Source organism: Anabrus simplex, chromosome 1 (assembly GCF_040414725.1).
Source record: "Anabrus simplex isolate iqAnaSimp1 chromosome 1, ASM4041472v1, whole genome shotgun sequence".
Classification (NCBI taxonomy): Eukaryota; Metazoa; Arthropoda; class Insecta; order Orthoptera; family Tettigoniidae; genus Anabrus; species Anabrus simplex.
This window is the reverse complement of record NC_090265.1, coordinates 186,767,614-186,789,831: the sequence shown is the minus strand read 5'-3', so window position 1 is coordinate 186,789,831 and position 22,218 is coordinate 186,767,614. Positions and strand designations below refer to the sequence as shown.

Genomic DNA, 22,218 nt, shown 5'->3' with positions numbered 1-22,218 from the left:
CTTTAAAAGAACTCCTGCGGGACAACATTCCGGCACCTCATCGTCTCCGAAAACCGTAAAAGTAGTTAGTGGGACGTAAAATCAGTAACATTATTATTCACTTACATTTACCTATTATGTTTCGTACCATACAGAACAGGAAGAAACTGAAAGTTAAAAGCAGACTGACATATTAGCTATATTAGCTGACAGTTCTGTATGCGCTAGATTTTTGCACTGACTGTCATTGCTTTATTTACGAAAAATACTGTTTTGTTCCCGCTACATTTTCGTACTGACATTTATTTACGAAAAATTGATCTACTAAAATAGCGATCCCAGTAGCCTCTGTCCTGCGGCTTTGACTCTGACTCCACGTGCGCTGTGGCAATGACGCAGTTAAGTGTTTGGCAACTGCGCCATGCTTTGACTAGTGGTCGTCAGCTGATTGTGGAAGCAGCTGAGTACACAAAGAAAGAAAACGTCAGTTGTGTAGGTGAGCTTGACTCGGCGTGCTGTTACTTCAGTTCTGCAAGACCAACGATTGCCATCGATTTATTTTTGTATGCAGTTAGAGGGGTTTTCCGCTCGTCGTTTACACTGAGGTGTTTATATATTTTGTAAATACGAAATCAAGTGTTGAGATTCAGATAACCAATTTTTGTCGTCAGATATTGAACAAGGTTTGTTAAATATTTTTCATATTGACACGTGAACCTCTTTTCTGTAGATGCATGGTATTATGGGTTTTACACAATACGTGTATTGTAGTCTTCCTTGTTAGATGTTGCTTCATTATAAACAAAGTTTGGGTTAACCTTGCAACGAATAGGTTGATCACCTTCAGTGCATGTGCACTGTACGGGAGGTTAGTCACCTTACGTTATTTAAATTGAGAGTCAATTATTAGGAAAATAAAAGGTGCCGATAAAGGTACCAGTCCTGATGTATAAGTATGTTGACATTATTGTTTCCAATTGCTTGAGTTGTTTTATGTTAAGTATTATTATATTATTACCCACCTTGACTGTAAAGTAAGAGGTAACAGTTTTAAGTATTTACCTGGACTGATCGCTGGGGGTTCTTAGTCTCATGCCTTGATTCCTCAAGCTTTTTGTTTTGAATATAATTAAATTGGATCAGTTGGCCTATACAAAAAATTGGAAACACATGCTGCTGGCAAGATCAATGTGCATAAAAATGTTGGTTAACATGTTGGCCTACTACAAATTAATCAGTCATGACATAAATACACATTTTATCCCTAATACACAAATCAGAATTATTTTAACAGAATATTAAGGTGGCTAAATCCTTGGTATATGAATCCTATTTCATTCTTATTTCACAGGAAACCTTGTCATATATAATTCATTTGGATTAGTAGGTACAGTACACATTTATTCCCCTGCTGATGAATTTTATTCCTTCATATATCCTTGTTACTACTTTTTAATGTTTGTACAAAATCAAATTAATATGAAGAAGCTTTAAGGACTATAAATCTGTCACTGTGGCTGTAAAGTATTTGATGTATTACTCTCCATTATTGGAGAAATCAATAACGTATGCAATGTTTTTTACATAAGTTAATGCAACTGTAACCATTCTTCCAAAGAATGAAGGATATCAAAAATTGATGTGTAATATTATATGAAAATTCTCGACCTCTCTGGTCACTGTGTGTGCTAGAGGAGTTCAAGAGTATCACAGGTTTTCATCCATGTGCTCTATAGAGGAGATGCAAGTGATTATTACATTATTATGAATATGCAATGAGGAAAAAGAACTAATTCCCATTTATCACATTTCTTCAGTTCTTTTGGAAAAATAGCTGTTAAGATAAGCACATGACAGTCTTATATTCCTATGTTCTTGCTCATTTAAATTCTTTAATAAATGGTTAAAGGTAGAGAACATTAAATTGTTCCATTCTTCAGAATTCTTCAGAATTTTTGCTTTTTCTTCCTCTTCCTTGTTATAAAATTTTTATTTTTATAATTGATTTTCTTTAAAGAGTTGTTATGAATAGCCTATTAGACGGATATTGCAGAATTTCGAATTGTCATTTGGCCTAGTTTTGGAGATTTTGGGTTACCGTACATCTAGAGAAAAGGCATAGGTAACTTTAAAAGAAAATTGCCTGGCATGTTGAAATTACAATTTTACCCAGTATGAACTCAAGATTTTCCTATAAAAGCATATGGGAATTTTATGTTCGCCTTAGTTGATGTTTTAGGTGTCTGTAATTATGTCCTAGTTTGTGAACCATGGGAAACAGCTGAGTGACCTTGCAAGTGGTCCGAAGACTCGGCATACCAGTTGTTATAGAATAAGCATTGGGCATCTCAGACATGTATTTAGTCATGTGCCTCCTTTTGGTCAGACCGGGCGAGTTGGCCGTGCGGTTAGGGGCCACAGCTGTGAGCTTGCATCCGGGAGATAGTAGGTTCGAGCCCTACTGTCGGCAGCCCTGAAGAGGGTTTTCTGTGGTTTCCCATTTTCACACCAGGCAAATGCTGGGGCTGTACCTTAATTACGGCCATGGGCGCTTCCTTCCCACTCCTAGCCCATCCCTATCCCATCGTCGCCATAAGACCTATCTGTGTCGGTGCAACGTAAAACAAATTGTAACAAACAACCTTTTGGTCAGATAACTTCTTAATTCTCTAGTGGTTTCTAAGCAATTACAATGAAAGCATTCTTCCTGAAACTTTGTGTAAGTAAGTTGTACCCTGTTTCACAGAAATTTACCAAGCACACTCACAGAGATTTTAACAAGCTTCGGGGTTGTGTTTACCATACAGATACTGAATGTAGTTTCTTCTCCACTCCCCTATAGATAAATAGTTGGAAAGAATCTTATTTTAAGCCTTGACATATAATCCTTTTGGGATGTATACAGGGGGTGTATTTAGAGGCAGGAGTGATGTCCAGACTCCCTCCAAAATTTTCTGTCTTTTGGAAAATCTAGTGTTATTTATGAAAGTCACAAACTCATCTGCCCACTACCATAAGGCTGTCTGTATAATCGTGTAACGATGTACCAGTATAATAAACAACATTTAATTTATAGAGGAATTTAGAAATTTGCTTCAAACTTATACAGTATTACAACTTACACATTGAGTTGGACTCTAGTTCTGTTACGTTCCAATAAATCTGCTGATGAGAGACTGGCTGATTTGAGTACCTTCAAGTACCATTGGACTGAGCCAGTATCAAACCCATGAACTTGGGCTCAGAAAGCCAGTGTTCTATCATCTGAGCCACTCAGCCCAATGCTAATTATAGTGGTAGCATTTACTTATATGAAATTAAGAAATAATTTTAGTGTAGTATTAGTTACTTATAAATCCCTGTATAATAATACCTGAATAATAATAATAATAATAACAATAATGTATATTTTTTTCATTTACGGGCCAATAATAATAATAATAATAATAATAATAATAATAATAATAATAATAATAATAATAATAATTTAGTTGCAGTGCTCATTTAATGGTAATTTTCTTGTCGTATCACATGCATGTAAATCTATGATAGCAGTACTAATGATAGCAGTACTAATACTAATTTTTGGCAAAGTATGAATTCATCACTGAACGAGTTTGAGTTAGGATCGCGTAACTGTGAGCTTGCATTTGGGAGATAGTGGGTTCAAACCACATTATCAGCAGCCATGAAGATGGTTTTCATGGTTTCCCATTTTCACACCAGGCAATTGCTGGAGCTGTAGCTTAATTAGGGCCATGGTTGCTTCCTTCCCACTCCTAGGCCTTTCCTATACCATCGTCGCCATAAGACCTATCTGTTTTGGTGCCACATGAAGCAAAATTGTAAAAAAAAAAAAAAAAAATTATACATCATCAAATGATTCCAGACCTTCACTTTAACAGATATTTAATATGTGCCTCGGTGTATGTACTAGTGGAGTTCAGCAGTATCACAGACTGTCATTCATGTGTTCTGTAGAGGAGGTACAAGTTATCACATTATGTTATGATGTATATAGAAAGAGGGAGCTAAGGAAGAGGATAAAAACATACACAAAGGACAAATACAATGACAGATGAATGTGAGTTTTATGAACAATGGATGACTAAGTCATGGACAAATAAATATTCACAAAAGGACATCTTCATATCACTATCTTCATAGATAGGCTCTCTTCTTATCAATCACAGTTGAATTCTATTTGTTCTTTGCTATTTCAGTTCTGCTTCCTAGCCTCATGAAGGATGCGGCATCAATGTACTGAAAGGGTCATTCTGGAGATTTCTTCAGACTTGATCTGGGAAATATAGGATAAGGTGAAAGCCAGATAATAGAACGACAAAACAGGAAGAAAAATTGTTTATCTGAGATGTAGCGTAGAAGAGCCTAAGTCAGTGAAAACACTGATGGAAATGAGAAGAGAAATGGAAAGAGTTTCACCTTGTTTTCGTGACACGGCGTAAGCCCAAACGCTCATATCATGTCTAAAAGTACAGGGCGTGAAAGCATCAATGTTAACAAGAGAAAAGAAGCTCCTTTCAGTCAGTCAGCTTTTGGTTGACAGAGAGTACTTTAGGTATCATGAAGTGGTTTCATCCTAATCTAGTCATGACACTGTAGATGTCTCCAAAGACAACCAGTTTGACATTAGAGCTGAATGTGTGTGTCTCTCTCTCTCTTTTGTACCTATCCTAGCAGAAATGGCTAACTTGTCTGTCTGGATGGTGGGGATTTGGTTTTGAGTTTTGATCATGTCACATTAACAGCTTTTTTTGGTTTTAGACTGCTATATGTCATCTTGTTAAGAACATTTATATTTCTGCAAGGGTTTTATTGTATTTATCTTATCATTTCTTTGCTTTAGTAATCTTTGTGTTCACCTTACTGGATCAGTGCACACCAAGGATACGACTTTCATTTAGAGCCTTAGACTTTCAAAAAGAACCAAGTATCTCTGGCAGCAATATTGAGCTTTAGTGTGCCTATAACTCTCTGTAAGTACATTAGTGTACTTTTTAAGCTCATAGGTTGATCTGAAGTACAAAGACCACAAATATTATTACTTACATTCTCAGGCCTCCTTGTTAGATTAAATGATGTGTCACATAGACTTTGATACATGTATACATAGAGACAGACAGACATTAGGCTTACATATTCCAAGTAAGTGAAGAATCTTTTCTTTTTATATAAAAATTGAAAGTCTGTGATTAGAAATATAAGCAAAGACTGTAATAGGGAGAGAAATTTAGTTACAGATGACTTCTTAGTTTGATCATACTGCAAAATATCTGTGATGGGGAGTATATGCTTATTGGCAGAGGCTGTGTAGGGCTTTCGTTAAAATGAAAGTTGTTGCTGTTGACAGCTTGTGTTCCCCCTCCAGTGTTCCCATGTACAGACTTTTCAACTATTGTCATTAATGACACATTGTAATTTTATCTTTCTTTCTTTCTTTCTTTCTTTCTTTCTTTCTTTTTTAATCCGTTTACCCTCCAGGGTTGATTTTTTGCTCAGACTCAGTGAGGGATCCCACCTCTACTGCCTCAAGGGCAGTGTCCTGGAGCATGGAACTTTGGGTTTGGGTTGGGGGGATACAACTGGATAGGAGGACCAGTGCCGTGCCTAGGCAGCCTCACCTGCTGTGCAGAACAGGGGCTTTGTGGGGGATGGGAAGATCAGAAGGGATAGGGAAGGAAGAGGGAAGAAAGCGGCCGTGGCCTTAAGTTTGGTACCAGTGTGGCATTTGCCTGGAGGAGAAGTGGGAAACCACAGAAAATCAATTCGAGAATGGCTGAGGTGGGAATCGAACCCCCCTCTACTCAGTTGACCTCCCAGGGTTGAGTGGACCCCGTTCCAGCCCTCGTACCACTTTTGAAATTTCGTGGCAGAGCCAGGAATCAAACCCAGGCCTCCGGCGGTGGCAGCTAATCATGTTAATCACTACACCACAGAGGCGAACTGTAATTTTATGATTGTAAAAACAAAAAAGGAAAAAGAAAGTGTGGATCATTCTGATTGCTGCATAAAATATGACAAAGAACCAAGTATGAAATGGATGGATAAAGTGAGTGAATTATAGTTTTCATGAACTAGTAGAATGTGTGTAATTTCTCATCACCATTTCATTTGTCATGTAGGCTCTAAATAATATTGAGGAGTTCAACCTGGATGTGGTAGTTGTTTCTTTTTATCTGTTACATGACAGAATTGAACCTATACCATTTCAGTGAATCATAAAGGTATCATTTTCCTCTAATATATGTTTTGGCCTCCATTTTTGTTCATTATCTTATCAGTAGCTAGATATCACACTACTGTACCTTGCCAAGATCCATTTTGCAGTTGTTATGATCATTGTCCTTTTTGTGATGTGACAGATGAGTTGTGGATCTGAATCTTGGCAGTCGGTTGATATTTATGATTACCTACTTAATTTTGAGATACCTGTGTCTGTAACCTACTCATATTCAGGGCAAAAGGTTAGGCTCCCAGTATTTTTACTTCAAATACCATTCAAGGTATGTTCTAAAGAGAATAGCCTGCAGGAAGTAGTCCTTCTTTTGTATTGTTTTCATCTCCAGTACTGCACCTGATGCAATTTAAACAGGGTGATTTTGAAATGAAGTAGTGATTAGCAGTACTATTCTATAATATGAATACGGGGATATTTCTCAATTTGAGCTATAGATCTTGAGAGAAAAATGTTATGTGTCTCACATTTGAATTTTTCATGTTATAAAAACAGTTACTCAGTTGTACTATACTGAGCAAGTTGGCTAATCAGTACTGGTTGTGTGGCTGTGAGCTCACAGGGAGAAGATGCTGGTTTCAGACCCCATCGTTGACGGTCCTAAAGATGTTTTTCTTCCTAGACTCTCTTCTCCCATCGTCGCCATAAGACCTATATGTGTTGGTGCGACGTAAAAAAAAAATGTTTTTCCCATTGTTTCCTATTTTCACACTAGGCAGATACCAAGGGTGTACTGTAATTAAGGCCATGGACATTACCTTCTCCATCCTACCCCCTCATTCCATCTTCCCCAAAATTGTACATGTGATGAGACATTCAACCACTAGTGAAAAAGGAAAAGAAAATGCCTCTTTTTAAAGCAAATGGAGATAATTTAAATAAAATTCAGGAGAGAATGTAGTTAATAAAATCATGTCGTTTGCAGTTCATAATAAAGAAAGTTGTACGTAAAAAGTAAAATGAGAAGCACAAGTGTATGAAACAGGGTAGAAGAATTTTTCCAGGCTTGTATGACTGTCATCCAATTGGGCTTATAGCTATCAACATTTCACTGGATACTGTGCTTGACATTTTCAAGGGTGATCTCTCTCTGAAGGTCAGTAGTAGACCACAGCTTTGTCTGTGCATTCTCACTACATATGGCACCGGCAAGACGTTCCCTCACAGTAGATGCTAGCGCTAGTTGATGTAACCCTGGCCATGAAAGTCTTAAGATGTTACTGTTGTATGTGTATGTGATTTTTTTTAAAAAAAAAGCTATTTGTTCGGGGCGTCAACCCATGTGGATCTTTGCCCCTACTGGCACCATATTGTATGAACCTGTGTGTAATTGGAATGGCAGTAGTGTGGAATGTTGTGTGTGAGGAAAGGAAGATTAAGGACAACACCCAGTTGCCAGGCTAGGGATATTTATCATTACAATTAAAAAACCCTGACCCGGCCGGGAATCGAACCCGGGGCTGCCGGGTGACAGGCGGACGCGTTGCTCCGGACTGTGTGAATATGTACTTAATACAGTCTCAACTTTCAAGCGCTTTGTGTTTTGCTTGTCATATCAGTGGACAGTTTGTCTAGTTTTTATTTACATCAACCTTTTACAAGGGAGTAACCATGGTCTTAAATGAGGTACAGCCCCAGCATTTGCCTGGTGTGAAAATGGGAAATCACAGAAAAACCATCTTCAGTGTTGCCGATGGTGGGATTCGGACCCACTATCTCCTGAATTCAAGTTCGCAGCTGCACACCCTTAACCATATGGCCAGCTCACTCATACTCTGCAAATAACTGACAGGACAGCCAAGAGGGAGCAGTAGTAACAGTTCAGAATGTGGGTGGTTTGAGACACATGCCTACTAAGTAGACGAAATGTTGAAGCAACACTTGCGTTTGTAATGATTATGTCCAAATGAATACAGTATGGAGGCCACAGCTGCTACCTTCCCAATCCTAGCCCTTTCCCATCCTTCTATCACCAAAAATCTTTGATGTAATGGTGCAACATTAAACATGTAGGAAAAAAGAAAAAAACAATATTGTGGAAAGATTTCTGTTCAGTTCTTGTGCAAAAAAGGTGCACAGACTGCAAAAACTATCACAAAATGTGTTTGCACTCCTTGGTAACATAAGTCAACAAGAGACGGTCCTTGCCATTTTTGCTGGCATCTTCCAGCCAAGATCACTCCCCTGTCAAATCATGTCTTTGGTCTGCTGAAGTCCTGAAGAGCAAGCATTTCACCATCAAATGAGCAGTTCCTAATACTATAGAAGAGTGGTTCAACCAGTAACCAGCATCCTTCGTTGTGGAGAGTATAGAGAAACTTGCTCACCGTTGGGTAAGGTACATGGATGGTGGAAGTGATTATCTGTTGACTCTTCTCAAACTATCTTCAGTATGCCGTTATTCTGGTGTAGTGTGTGTTGTCCAATACATATAGTGTGAGTTTCTAGACACCAGTCTTATGTTTCAGTTGAACAATCCATGTCTGTTAGGTCAACAGCCCAGAGGCTGGTTGGATTCTCTAATAGCAGCACCAAAGGCTATGCAGTTATAGAGAAACAAAGAAAACCAATGGCAGTACCAAAATGAGGTGTACTAGGCAAGATGAGGAGTGAGGTAGTTTGCCATTGCTTTCCTCACTGGGCCAGACAGTGCTATTGTAGCACAACTAACCCTATGAGCAACACCTTTCATGACACTCAGACACATTGGTTGTACTCTGAATGTCATTAATGAGCACCACCCATACCCCAGCAGCTTCCATATTGTCACAACCATGGATGAGACTGGGACTTCAGTGGAAGCTACACTTTGCTCTGGCCTGTGGCAAGAGATGGATGCAAAAGTACTGTATCCATCAAGAAATGACAGCAGGCAGGAACAATCCATATACATTGGATAGCAGTAATATGAGATGAATGAATGAATGAATGAAAAGAAGTAACAAAATATTGTATTGATTATACTCAATGGAGGTTGTCCAAAGGACTTTGTATACTCACCTATAATATTAACACTCCTTTGTGTTGTTAATAATGATGAATTATTATTATTATTATTATTATTATTATTATTATTATTATTATTATTATTATTATTATTATTATTATTATTATTATTATTATTAATATTAATATAAGGGGCCCAACATCTAGTTCATAGGCTCTCTTTAGTGATGACAAAGTACAGCCATTTTGTGTATAGGTCAGTCATTTGAGTGAGCACAAATGAAACCTAACATTACTAGCCCACTTTTGGAGCAATGCAATTAGGTTTTCAGGACACGTAGAGCCATTCACACTAGGGCTAATGACCTCATGCATGTTAAAGACCTTTCTTCCTCAACACAGTGGCTGTCAGTGACCTAAGTTAATGATGGCACAAATTTCTCAGCAGCAGTCCAATGTTGCACTGTGTAGAATGTATCTAAGAGTTTCATCTCTGAGCTACCATACCTGTACCAAGGACCATTCTGAGAGCTGTCAGATATAGATAGCTGTGACAGTTGCTACAATTCCATTTGTTTTCAGGCAAGTTATTTATTCAGATCTCAAAAGGCCTGCATTATTTTAAAGCCCTTTTACTCTACCATCTCAATATAGAGTTCAACTCTTCCTGATAGTGAAGTCCAATTCTTAAATTCTCTATGATGAAGGCTTTCTCAGAGCTTCACAGGTTCTCTGTGGCCAACAGATGATTTATTACATGACTTATTCTGTTCCTCTTAGAGGATTCAGTGTAATAATATAGTCGTTGTAAGAAGAAATAGAGGTAATAGCCTCAACCATGCATACAAATAGACAATAGCTGAACATACACAATCTTTGGGTCATGATGTGTTCATTGTTTGAGCTTTTACCAACATAAAACATAATCAGTCTAGGGTAATTTGGGATATGATCAGAGTCCACAAAATTTCCAATGATTTCAGCAGGGTCACTAGCTATCAACTAAGCTGCCTACTATCAACTAAGCAAGACCCGCTTGCCAGCCGTTAAATCTAGGGAGATGAGTTCCCTTCCCTATCCTTCACTGTTCTTTACTTATAAAATTCATACTCTCCTCAGATTAGAAGGTGCTGCAGTCACACTTTATTTTAATGCTTATAGCAGGTTGGCATTAAGAGTATATAAATGAAAGATAAGTGTATTAGTGGATTTACTGGCATGTTGAATACTTTTCCAGGAAAATATTCTAGCACTCCAAAATGTCATATAATATGTAAGAACTGAATGTACATTAGACACACAACTTAACATTATTATGAATGCCCTTAAGATAAATTATTGACCCACTCTAATTGTCGAGAAAAAATATTCTTGTCATAGTAAAATATATTGTTTTTGAATGTCTGTGTTATTTTTTAATTCTTCTTCTTTATCATTTCTAGGAATTATTATAAATATTTATTATTATGTGGAGACATTTGGAGCCTGGAAGTTCTCCTGTAGACTGGTGTGAAGGGAACTACTTGATTTCTCCAGTCATTGCAGAATTTGTTAATACGGTTAGTATATTTAATGTACTCATCAAATAGTTTGATTTGGGACATTTTCCTAAACAGATGTTATATCTATTGGTACATTCCAGAGTATGTTGGTGCTTTGTGTTACATAGTAGCATTGAAGTTTTATTCTATCTGAGATGCTTTATACATCAAATCAAAAAGCAGGGTAAAAATATTCTTTACAGAACTATTTTATTCTGATAGTATTAGAATGCTAAATATAACTGGCATTTTGGAGTTTATATAACTTACTGTGGATATGGATTTTGTATCATATGTCATTTGTTATTCAATCTTCAAGATTATTTTGTTATAGTACTTCATATTACCAGTATATTGTGTTTAGTCTAACTGTGAGTTAATGGGTTGGACATATGCACATTATGCTGCTTAGCTACATTGCAGTGATTCTTAAAAGATCATTCTGTTTGCTGTGCAAGAGGTTGAATAGATTGTGATAATTTGTTGGGATTTATATGGCCACTGTTGTGAATTTAGGAGTATGATCTTGTTATTATAGTCATCATCACCATTGTGCTATGTCAAGCACAGAAGGAGCCATCTACTAGGCCTAGTATAAATTGGAACGTTGAAATTGACGAGCAAGCAGCAAGATGGCATCAAATTAAAATACTTTGAAATGGTAGCCGAGGCCATACTATTATTATTATTATTATTATTATTATTATTATTATTATAATACTGGCTTCTTCAAGGTCAAGCTTAGGCATTATTGTTCAGTCATTCGTCCAGAAGCCCTTTATGCAGCAGAATGCCTTGTATTGAACAGAAAGGGTTTAATTGAAAAGTTAGAAGCCAAAGAAAGAAAAATCCTGAGAAAGATCCTAGGACCAATCAGAGAAAATGGTGAGTACACGAGACAGCATAACAATGAACTGTACGTGCATGTGAAAAGGATAACAGACACCATTCGGAAACGGAGGATTAATTTTTATGACCACATAACACGTGTGAGCTCGCAGAGATTGACCAACTGAATCTTAGGAATGTGTTCCTCTCCAGAAGAAAGTTTGAGCATATCAGCGAAGTGGACTGATGAAAGAAAGGAGGCTCACAGAAAGTGAATGTGAGAATACTGGCAAAGAATTAAAGCTCAAGGATGCAAACAGTTAAAATAATGTGGTCCACAGCCGGCTGAAACAAATAATAATAACTGGCTTCTTACCGTAGATATCTGTAGTTCAGATCCTGATCAGTGCAGTGGGATTTTTGAAATTAAAAGGCATAGCCTTTGGCCATGATCTCAGTATTATCAGTCATATCATCTGCCTCAAGGCTCCAGGTTCAATTCAGTTCAGGAGTGTTTCCCGGAACGGAGGCCTATGTTGCATTTTGATATGAGGAAATGATGAGGTACCTGTAATGAGAGAAATCAAATCAAGGTATAGCACAACTGATGCAGTAAGTTTGCAATTTTTATAAATGAAGCCATGCGTTCCATATGAGCACAAGTCTATCTGAATAGATTTTTGAGAAAATCAATAAAAACATAATAACTCTTAGAAAATTCAAATTAGAATTAAGTTTTTTGCATAGTTATATTTTGCTTAAGTATAAATTTCATCAAGTATTAAAATACTATTACAGGTACATAGTTTGTAATAAAATAATGAAAATGCTGGACTTGTGTTATGGAACTCATTAGCCTGTAACATTGATTGGAGATGGTATAAATGTAATTTGAGAACATAAGTCCAGTCTTTAATTTCATAATTATATCATACATATATTTACCATATCTTTCCTTTGCTTAATCAGAGTCTCATAGACCTTACTTCACTCCCTGATTTCTCAGCATCAGGTGCCTGGTATTCACCACACTGGTCTCTGAAAATAAGGTTGCTTTGTTGGTAAAATTGGGTACATGTATTTTTTAATATCCCTGGCTTTACCAGCTTTCAGGGGGATTTCAGCTCTGTATGCTCTCTCAAGCTTGTTCTTGTCAGATTTTGTTTTTCCATTCATCATGAATGTTTCTGTAACTAAGCCACTTGAAGTCTTGCTTGCAGTTATGGTTTTTGCCCGGTATTCAATTATTTTATAAAATATCACTTTCCACTGTTTTTGTTTTTTAGTAAGAGGAGACAGTGTTTTAACTTTTGAAAATCCAGCCTTGAAATCTTTAATCATACTTAGTTCCAAGCTTCTCACATTAATGTTCTTGGATGTATTTCGTATGATCTGTATCCAATCATCAGCCATGTATACAACATCCTGCTTACGTTTTCTTAGCTTAATTTGAGTGAACTCCCAATCACATGCCATGTATGAGTGTCCTTTTGTTGGGTACACATGGCAAATGTAATCAAATCTTCCCTGATCAATAGAGATGGGAATTATAGGCACGAATAGGTTAGAATGCAAATGTATTTGAACAAGGCGCAAGTGTATGTTACCCGCATGACGGTTCTGCGGTGAGATTTGCATAAATTTTATCGATCTGAACTATTAGAACCCCTAAAATTTATGGAACTCCCCGACATATCTGTAGAGCGGCTAGATTTCACTTGCGCCTTGTTCAAATACGTTTGCATTCTAACCTATTCGTGCCTATATTTCCCATCTCTACTGATCAGTTAAGTATTTAACAATCGTGTTATTTCAGTTTCGTGCAGTGCCTGCTTCACTAGATATGTAAAGTTTTCATACATCAGGGCCAAGACTGTTAATAAAATGTTGCAGAAAAGAAATCACTTCATTGGGGCCCTTCTTCCCAACCAACTTTGTGTAAGGATACATAAAATATTCACCCTCCAAAAAGAGATGTGTTCCAAATTTAAAAAGCCAGAGTTGCCTGGCATAAAACATTTCTATTACAGGAATGTGAGGATATGGGGTATTTTGCATATAATCCAATGCTATGGCTTCTGAAATGCCATGTTCATTCTCTCCTTCCTTTACCATTAATTCACTTTCCTTCAACAAGTTACAGAATTTCTGAGCTTTCTTTTTATGCAATGTTAATTCAGTTTGTAACTTTTCTCACACTGAATATCTACTTTAAATTTTTCACATGTACAGTAGCACAAACATCCACTCGAAGTAATCCGAAAGTGTAATTGTAATATCATTTTAAAAACCCTCATTTTTAACTTTTGGTTTCACAACATTGTTTTGTTTTACAGTTAAATAGGAGTCTCATATTTTTTGCAAATACCATATTCTATTAACATTAAGTTCCATGCTCAGGTACCTTGTTTTCCTTTTAGCTTTGCCATAATGTGCAATGTGGTATGAAAAAGATGAGGTATAATTAGACATTTGCACTTTTAGCTCGTCAAAAACTCGTTTATCTTCACGGCGACCACCTCGTCTTATCATTTGGGGACATAACTCCTTCGGAAACCAACAGAGTAATCCGTCGCACCCTTGTTTTAGTAATACCGTGCAGCGACAAGAAAGCTTCTTTACAAATAACTGGTTCATGTGTACCATATTTAATCTGAAATAACACACAAAAATATATATTAAGTGAAATTCATGTTTAAAAAGCTGTAGAATAGAATGTATAAATAATAAATCAATACTTACTCGGTAAAAAAAATACAGCAGAATGTGGCTTTGATGCAGTTTCCATTTTTCTGTGCCTTTGAGGAATGGCTACAGATATCAGTCCAGCTAGATAAGTGTCCTGTACATCTTTTGTGGACATATCATTGAAATTCTTCAGGATTTCGCTTTTGAATGAATCTGAAAAAGAAGCCATACATTTCCTTCCGCATCTGCAATATAGTAAATTCATTTTATTTTCATAGATGTTAGGATATGTTAGATACAAACACTGAATATAAAACTTCATATGCCAAAAATTAATTTGTACACTGCCCTGAGTCAATAACACTCAATAGTCTTGCTTACTTGCAGTCTGGTCCTGTCTTCCTTCCAGATAACTCCTTCCCAACAGTATTTAATGTAGGCTCTCCGTGCATTCTTCGTCCATTGGTTTGGTTTACATTTCTTTCTAGGCACAGACCTATCATCATCCATAACATCATCCATATCTCAGATATTCATAAAAGACTGGGAACTATCAAACTACAATAATATATCAAAATAATCAAGTGCACCAAAATTACAACAGATCACCTGCGAGTGTGCGCGCGTGCCTCAGTGCAGCGTCATTGAAACGTGCCGTTATGATTCACAGCCACGCCTCCATGGTGTTCGCTGTCTGCTTTCCAGAAGAACACAGGTCCATGGACTTGTGTGCTTATGAAACTCAAGTAAGTTAGCAACATGTGGAATATGCTGGAATTTCTGTTGTTTTGAATGTCAGACGGTAGAGTTCCGTTTGGCGATTACAACGATATATATATAACTCATATAGTGTAAAAAATTGGACTTGTGCTCTTATGGAACGCATGGTTTCAAATGGTATTTTGAACTATCCTGACATTGGTGTGTTTTCAGGGTGACTTTGCTGAATTGAAGAGAAAGTTGTGAGGACTTAATAATAATAATAATAATAATAATAATAATAATAATAATAATAATAATAATAATAATAATAATAATAATGATGATTGCCTCAACTACCATGTGCAAGCATTTCGGTTCTATGCCTTCTAGGGTTGCCTGTGTATCAGTTTCAATGATCTGTTTTACTCTACCATGATAGAGAAACAGATCTCTGTAGGGCAATCAGTGACCAAATTTTTTGTTGGAGATCTTTCACATGATGAAATCATATAACATGGAGTGCCAAATTGACTTTCTTCTGCTTTTCAAAAATCTGAATACCTCTGCCAGGTTTGAATCTGCAAGCGCAGGTGAACACTCTACCACTGATCCATAGAAGGAGCTGTTGTGTGGACTAAGCTGGAGTTAAAAGGCATGGAAATAGCATGTGTGATTGATGGTACAAACTGGTGGGAATGATAACGAATGATCATCCATAATGATGAGATAAAGTTTAAGATAGCTATGAGCATGTTGGATTAAGCTGTGTATATGGATCAGCTTCAGTGATGAGATCGTATAGGTGAATAGAGAATATTTCACTTCAGAGAACATTGGAGGTTATCTAGGATACAAGAAGCAGCAGGGAACTTAAGATATGGTGGTTGAATTAACTTGAAGTAGACAATTATGAAGATGCTTGTTGACCAAGTGCTAAAAGGCAAAACAGTTTGGGTAATGAAGTACAAGCTGTATGTGTAGTGGTAAAATAAGATCAACATTTGAGGCATCTTTGATAAAATGGTGTAGTGAAAGTGGTGATTGGTGTTTGCCTAGTATACAACCTTGAGAGTTTTATATCTTATCACATTTCTTGTTGCTTATCTAGTCAAAAAAGAAAGAGCTTTCACAGACCTATGTAGTGAATACCTGGAAGTTGAATATATCATGGCCATGCTTGGAAAGACCATTATGTGATGGAGGTGGAAAAATATTGACTCTCAACACATGCATCACGTAGATTGATTATTTGTAGTTCATGCAATGTTGAACCGTAAATGACAGAACATATCTTGTCCAAGTTCTAAATATATCACATAGCAGTTTCTCTAGGTGCAACAATATATCAAATATCTGTTACAGCAGCTAAAGAGATCTAAAATGAGAGATAGCATGCCAAGGCAAGAAATCAATCTGGTATGGATAATGATAACATAATTTGTGGCTATGGGGAACCACTGAGCAACACCTTTCCGTAGCTCCACATTTTCTGTTTTATGTTCCATATTCAGCTTTATTTTCTGAAATAAGACTATTCCCACTCTTAGAGATTTTGAGATTATTAATAGAATATTACATTTACAGATTGCACACAAACATTGCCTTCTAATTCATCTGCACTCTACTGCCATTGTTCTTATTTGTTTATACAAGAAATAATTTTCATATCTGTTGTACAGCTTGATAAACCCCAGGGTGTCATAACTTACAAGAATGGTGTTGACTACTACAGTGCCTCCTACTGACAATGAAGGGTCATGGCAGTTGTTTAGAAGGATAGAACAAAACTATTTTTGTTTTGTTAATGATTGGAAACTCAAACTCCTTCCGAAAATTTAGCTGCTATGGTGCAACGGTGTGTTCAGGAGAGGGGATACCAGGCAAGTTGGCCATGTAGTTAGGGGCGCGCACTTGTCAGCTTGCATCCAGGAGATAGTGGGTTTGAACCCCACTGTTGGCAGCTTTGAAGTGAAGATGGTTTTCCGTACTTTCCCATTTTCACACCAGGCAAATGCTGTGGCTGTACCTTAATTAAGGGTACGGCTGCTTTCTTCCCACTACCAGGCCTTTCCTATTCCATCATCGCCGTAAGACCTATCTGTGTCGGTATGACGTAAAGCAAATTGTAATTAAAAATAAAAAAGACGACGACAGGTGAGGGAGGAATAGGTGGGGCAGTGTAGGTTTCCCCCGATCTACCTGTATGCAGCGCAGTGGTCACAATTCGCAAGACAGGTTTGTGCTGTCCACGAGAGTAAATAGCATTATTTGTGCGGTGTGGGAGTGTGTTTACCGAGTGAGTAAGTTTGTAGGCCTACGCAGATTGATTAAGTTTGTACAGTATGGATGCCCTCGGCAGTGAGACAGGTGGTAATTGTGGAACTGTTGGTGGATTACTTTGGTATTTCGGAAGATGCACCTATGGGTGAAGAGCATAGTTTTTGTGAACAAATAAAGAAACACTCATCATAAGAAGTTGTAATAGCAGAGGTACACTTGTAATTGATGAGGAGGCATCAGATGAAGTAAGTGAATGTGTCTTGATGGTGAGTAATGAAGCAATGTCACCAGTTGTATATGTCCAGAGAAGTAGCAGTTCATCTTATCTGCCATAAACTCAAAACAATAATGTTTTGAGAAGGATATATGGCTGATGCATAAAAGATGGACGAAACAACCTAAGGGAAATGGCAGAAATATTGATCCTCCCCATCTTTATCATCCTGAATTAGCAATTGATATGACACCTTGCCTGAAACTTACAACAGTCTTGGCACAGAAATAAAAATAAAAATTAGGACTGTGTTACAAAACTTCAGACATGTTCAAACAATGGCGCTCATCAGACACAAACACCCTACACGATATGATAAACCGTGAAGTGGATGACCTTTTTAGAGCAGAGACAGGAAAATGCCATAATATACAAATGTACATTGCGACTCGAGGCAATGAAATTTAAGAAGAGAATTGACCCTCGCTAATCCCTGCTGTTCAGAGCTTCCAACACATGGGTAAAAAAGTTTAAATGAAATAATAAGATCGTATGCCAGAAAATAACCCACAAAGTTAACTAGCAATTGGTTGAAGGTGTTGCTGATATTGAATGTAGAGCTCATGAATTAATGAGAGAAATCAGGTCTCTCATTGAGGAAAATAGTCTGTTACTAGATGAAGTAATTGATACCGACCATTCAAAATTTGATACAGAGTTGCAATTTGAACAAACCATCGCAGTGAAGGGAAGCAAGCATGCCTTTGGTGCAGTTGTATCCATAGTGGCAACCACAGTCTTATATGTTAATATCGGGGATTGGGATGGATGATATGCTGCTACCCCATTTGTATGTCTTTGTATCGGAGCCGATTGGTCATTTTCCCACAAATATGACTGTCAGTTTACCAAACATAAAGGTGTTTGCAAAGAAATCTGCTAATATGGCCAAGAGGGATTTAAAGGTCTTTCTAAAACAAAAAATGTGGCCATATATGCAGTCACGCAGCTAAAGTCCTTCTTTTGATTCACTCTTGGGCTGCCAATGGAGATGAACTATACATCTGTACAGTTCCTAAACGATGCCAATTCCAGCAAAGTGTACAGGCATTGTACAGCCTACCAATGTTTTCTTTATAAAAATATTGTGAAATTTATCATGGATACTATTATGGTATCTTTTGACAATGACATGAAACTCATATTGCAGAGTCCACTTCTTGTGCCATCAGTCATTTGTTTATTTCCCGTTCTCAGCAGCAAGATTCTCTAACTTAATTAGATTTGCTTTTTTTAATATATCTACACAAAAGACTTTCCCAGTGTATTTTAAACATACTTGGAATACTCTGATTTGAAGGAGGATTAACGGAAGAGTGTTTCTGTGAAAAATGTGACCAATCTGCTTTCATCAAATATGCACGCTGCAGGAAATGTGTATGAATGGACCATGCTTCTATTATTGACTTGCATATTTTTTTTGTCTGATCATCTAGTCAAGTCAAAAAATCTGTTGAGTGTTTGATGTGTGAGTGTTTCATTGTCACTGTGTTTGCTGATAGTTATAGTCCATAACAGCAAAAATTTATATGGTGTGTGTTTATTCTGTTTCATATTAACTGCAGTATGTATTAATATCATTGGTGCGACAGCGTATTGTGAACGTCCCTTTTGAGTCTTGGTATTGCTTCCACTGACTTGCATAGTCTTTAATATTTCCTCTAAAACTCCCTTGGTCACTTCTTGTTTCCCCTCTGACCCCAGCAGTATTCGATTTGAAAGTCCTCAACATTTTTTTTAGCCAATACCCTCATCCTGTGAGTGGTTAAATATCTTCCCCTGTTTCCTATGTGTAGTGTTATGAGGGGACTGATAATCTCATTGTTTTGCCTCTTGGAAGAACAATAATTAAAATAACATTAATCTCTTTCACTACTAGGGACTATTCTACTGGCTTTCCTGTTACCTAATTGCCTGTGCTTACCTCATTCAGTCCAAGCTTGAAGATTAGAAAGTTTTTACCTGGACCGCCCTTGGTTCTGCCTTCCTGTTCTCTCGTACCTTCTCCACCCATTGTCAACTTTCTCTCTCTATGCCAGGCTGAGTGGCTCAGACGGTTGAGGCGCTGGCCTTCTGACCCAAACTTGGCAGGTTTGATCCTGGCTCAGTCTGGTGGTATTTGAAGGTGTTCAAATACGACAGCTTCGTGTTGGTAGATTTACTGGCACATAAAAGACCTGTGGGACTAAATTCTGGCACCTCAGCTTCTCTGAAAACCATAAAAGTAGTATGTAAAGAAATAACATTATTATTATTATCTCTCTCTATGTCCTCTGTAGCTCATAAGAAACTTACATTTTCAACTCTATGTTGGCTCACTGCTACCTGAAAGTAATGCGAGATCCACTAAACTCCTTCATCTGTTGCTTTAATTTATTCAAAATATTATGTATACAACTCCACCAGATCAAAAGGGAGCTTCCACCTTTGTCCCAGTCTCATCGCCCCCTGTGGGTGGGGGACACAGACGAAGTATACACCCACGGTATCCCCTGCCTGTCGTAAGAGGTGACTAAAAGAGGCGACCAAGGGATGATTGAATTAGAACCATGAAACTACTTGTGATTAGTACCATCATGCAGGAAAGCTATGGGTTGCCTTTACTTGCGAGTAGTACCACTATGTTAGGTACACAATAGGTTTGTGATTAGTAGCAGTAGAGAGTGGTTCACTGTGGGTTTCCAGTACCTGTGATTAGTACCACTACTGTATATGCAGAACATCACAGGCTTTCATTGCCTGTGATTTGTACCATTAAGTGAGAAACACCGCAGGTTTGGGTGTTGCCTGTGATTAGTACCACTATATGACGGACCATTGACCTGGATATTGAACCCCTTTAGACAAAAGAATTGTGCTTTGGAAGCAGTCCATTGGTCAGTCATATAGTTTCTGGGAAGGTGAGGCATTGCAGGGTCCACTGGTTTTAAATTCATATTCATCCATTCATTCATCATCATCATGTTTTGATTTCTGGTCAATGGATGAATTTTGTACTTTTAAATTGTCAGTTCATTTCGTCTCATTTCGTACCATTAGGGGCCAATGACCTAGATGTTAAACCCCTTTAAACAAACAAGCATCATCATCCCAGTCTCATCCATGGTTGTGATAATATGGAAGCTGCTGGAGTATGGCTGGTGCTGAGTAATGGCATTCAGAGCATGACCAGTGTGTCTTATTGATATGAAAGGTGTTGCTCATAGGATCATTTATGCTGCAGTCGCACTTTCTGGCCCAGTGAGGAAAGCAGTGGCAAATGACCTTACTCCTCATCTTGCTTAGTACACCTCATTTTGGTGCTGCCATCGGTTGTTGCGGTTTCCCCATAACCTCATAACCTTTGGCAGTGCTATTTGATGATCCAACCAGCCTCTGAGCTGATGACTTAACCCCGCCCCCATCGTGTTTCAGCCCTCATGGGCCATGGCACACCAAGCGACTGCTGCTCGCGTGAAGGCCTACAGATTTATAGGTGATGCATAGTCAGTGTGACAAACTCTACTCTCTAGACTGGAGCCACTATCTCGCTGTCAGCTAGTTCCTAAATTGTTCTCACGTAGACTGAGTGCACCTCAAACCAGCCCTCGGATCTAGGTAATTTCTCTGACCTGGCCATGAATTAAATGTGAGGCCCCTGGGTAGGAGACAGACATGCTACCACTTGACTGTATACAAGAGGCTATTTTATATAACCATTTTTAACAGGAATAATTTCTTCCCTTGTCCTTTTTTCATGTGTGGGTTTTAATCTTGTTCTACTGTCTGTCTACTCCTTAGCCCCGTTTCCTGATATGGTGTCAGGGATGAGATGAAATTACCGTATATGGCATGTTTTATGGCCGGATGCCCTTCATGATGCCAATCTCAGTTAAAGAGCTAATGAAGATGAAATAAATAATGGTGAATGAAATTAAGTAAGGAGGTGGAAGGATTAAGCTGTGTTTAGGAATTGTCCCAGCATTTGCTTGGAAGTGAAAATGAGAAACCACAGAAAACCATTTTCAGTATAGCTGACGGTAGGGTTTGAACCCACTCGTCTCCCAAATGCAGAACTTTACTTCATAGCTGTGACGCGTTAACATGTGCGTCCACTCTACTCGGTTAATCTTGTTTTACTATATTGCTTAAAACTTAAACTTGTTTGTAACTTCATACTGTTATGATTCCAAAGTTGATAATAGTGTTTTATGTATTTCAGTTCAGCAATGTCCTTTTCTTCTTGCTGCCTCCAGTGTTGATGCATTTGTTTAGAGAGTATGGCCGCTTTGTGAATCCTGGAATACATGTGATCTGGCTTCTTTTGATTGTGGTGGGACTGAGCTCTGCTTACTTCCATGCAACACTGAGTCTCATAGGTCAGCTCCTTGATGAAGTTGCCATCCTCTGGGTCTTCATTGCTGCAGTTTCTATGTTTTTTCCTCGGCGATTTTTTCCATACATATTCCGTGATGATCGGTAAGTTGAAAAGTTAGTTAGAACTACTTTGTTCGTAATGTAATATTTCAATATAGTTTTGCTTTTTTCTGCCATTAATTTAATTTGTGTGAATTTTAGCAAGTTATTCAGCTTGGCAGCTGGTGTATTTGCTATCTTAGCCACAGGATTGGCTATTTTGCACCCAGCCATGAATGCATTTGCTCTGATGACTCTTGGAGTGCCTGCTTTCTTCCTTCTGCTTCACGAACTTAAGAGGTGAGTTCATAGTACTGTAGTTGTAAGAT

General features: G+C 37.8%; 1 protein-coding gene across 2 annotated transcripts in view; it reads left to right on the top strand.

Annotated features, from left to right (window-relative positions):
* Positions 1-460: 460 nt before the first annotated feature.
* Positions 461-22,218, top strand: part of bwa (alkaline ceramidase) — a 36,169-nt gene continuing 14,411 nt past the window's right edge. The window contains exons 1-4 of one of the 2 annotated variants that reach the window (XM_067158009.2): positions 461-662; positions 10,624-10,740; positions 21,696-21,952; positions 22,052-22,189. In XM_067158009.2, coding sequence (XP_067014110.1) covers positions 10,648-10,740; positions 21,696-21,952; positions 22,052-22,189 — 488 coding nt within the window. In that variant the 5' untranslated portion in view covers positions 461-662; positions 10,624-10,647. The remainder of the gene's footprint in view (positions 663-10,623; positions 10,741-21,695; positions 21,953-22,051; positions 22,190-22,218) is intronic. The other variant, XM_067158017.2, reaches the window with a different exon arrangement.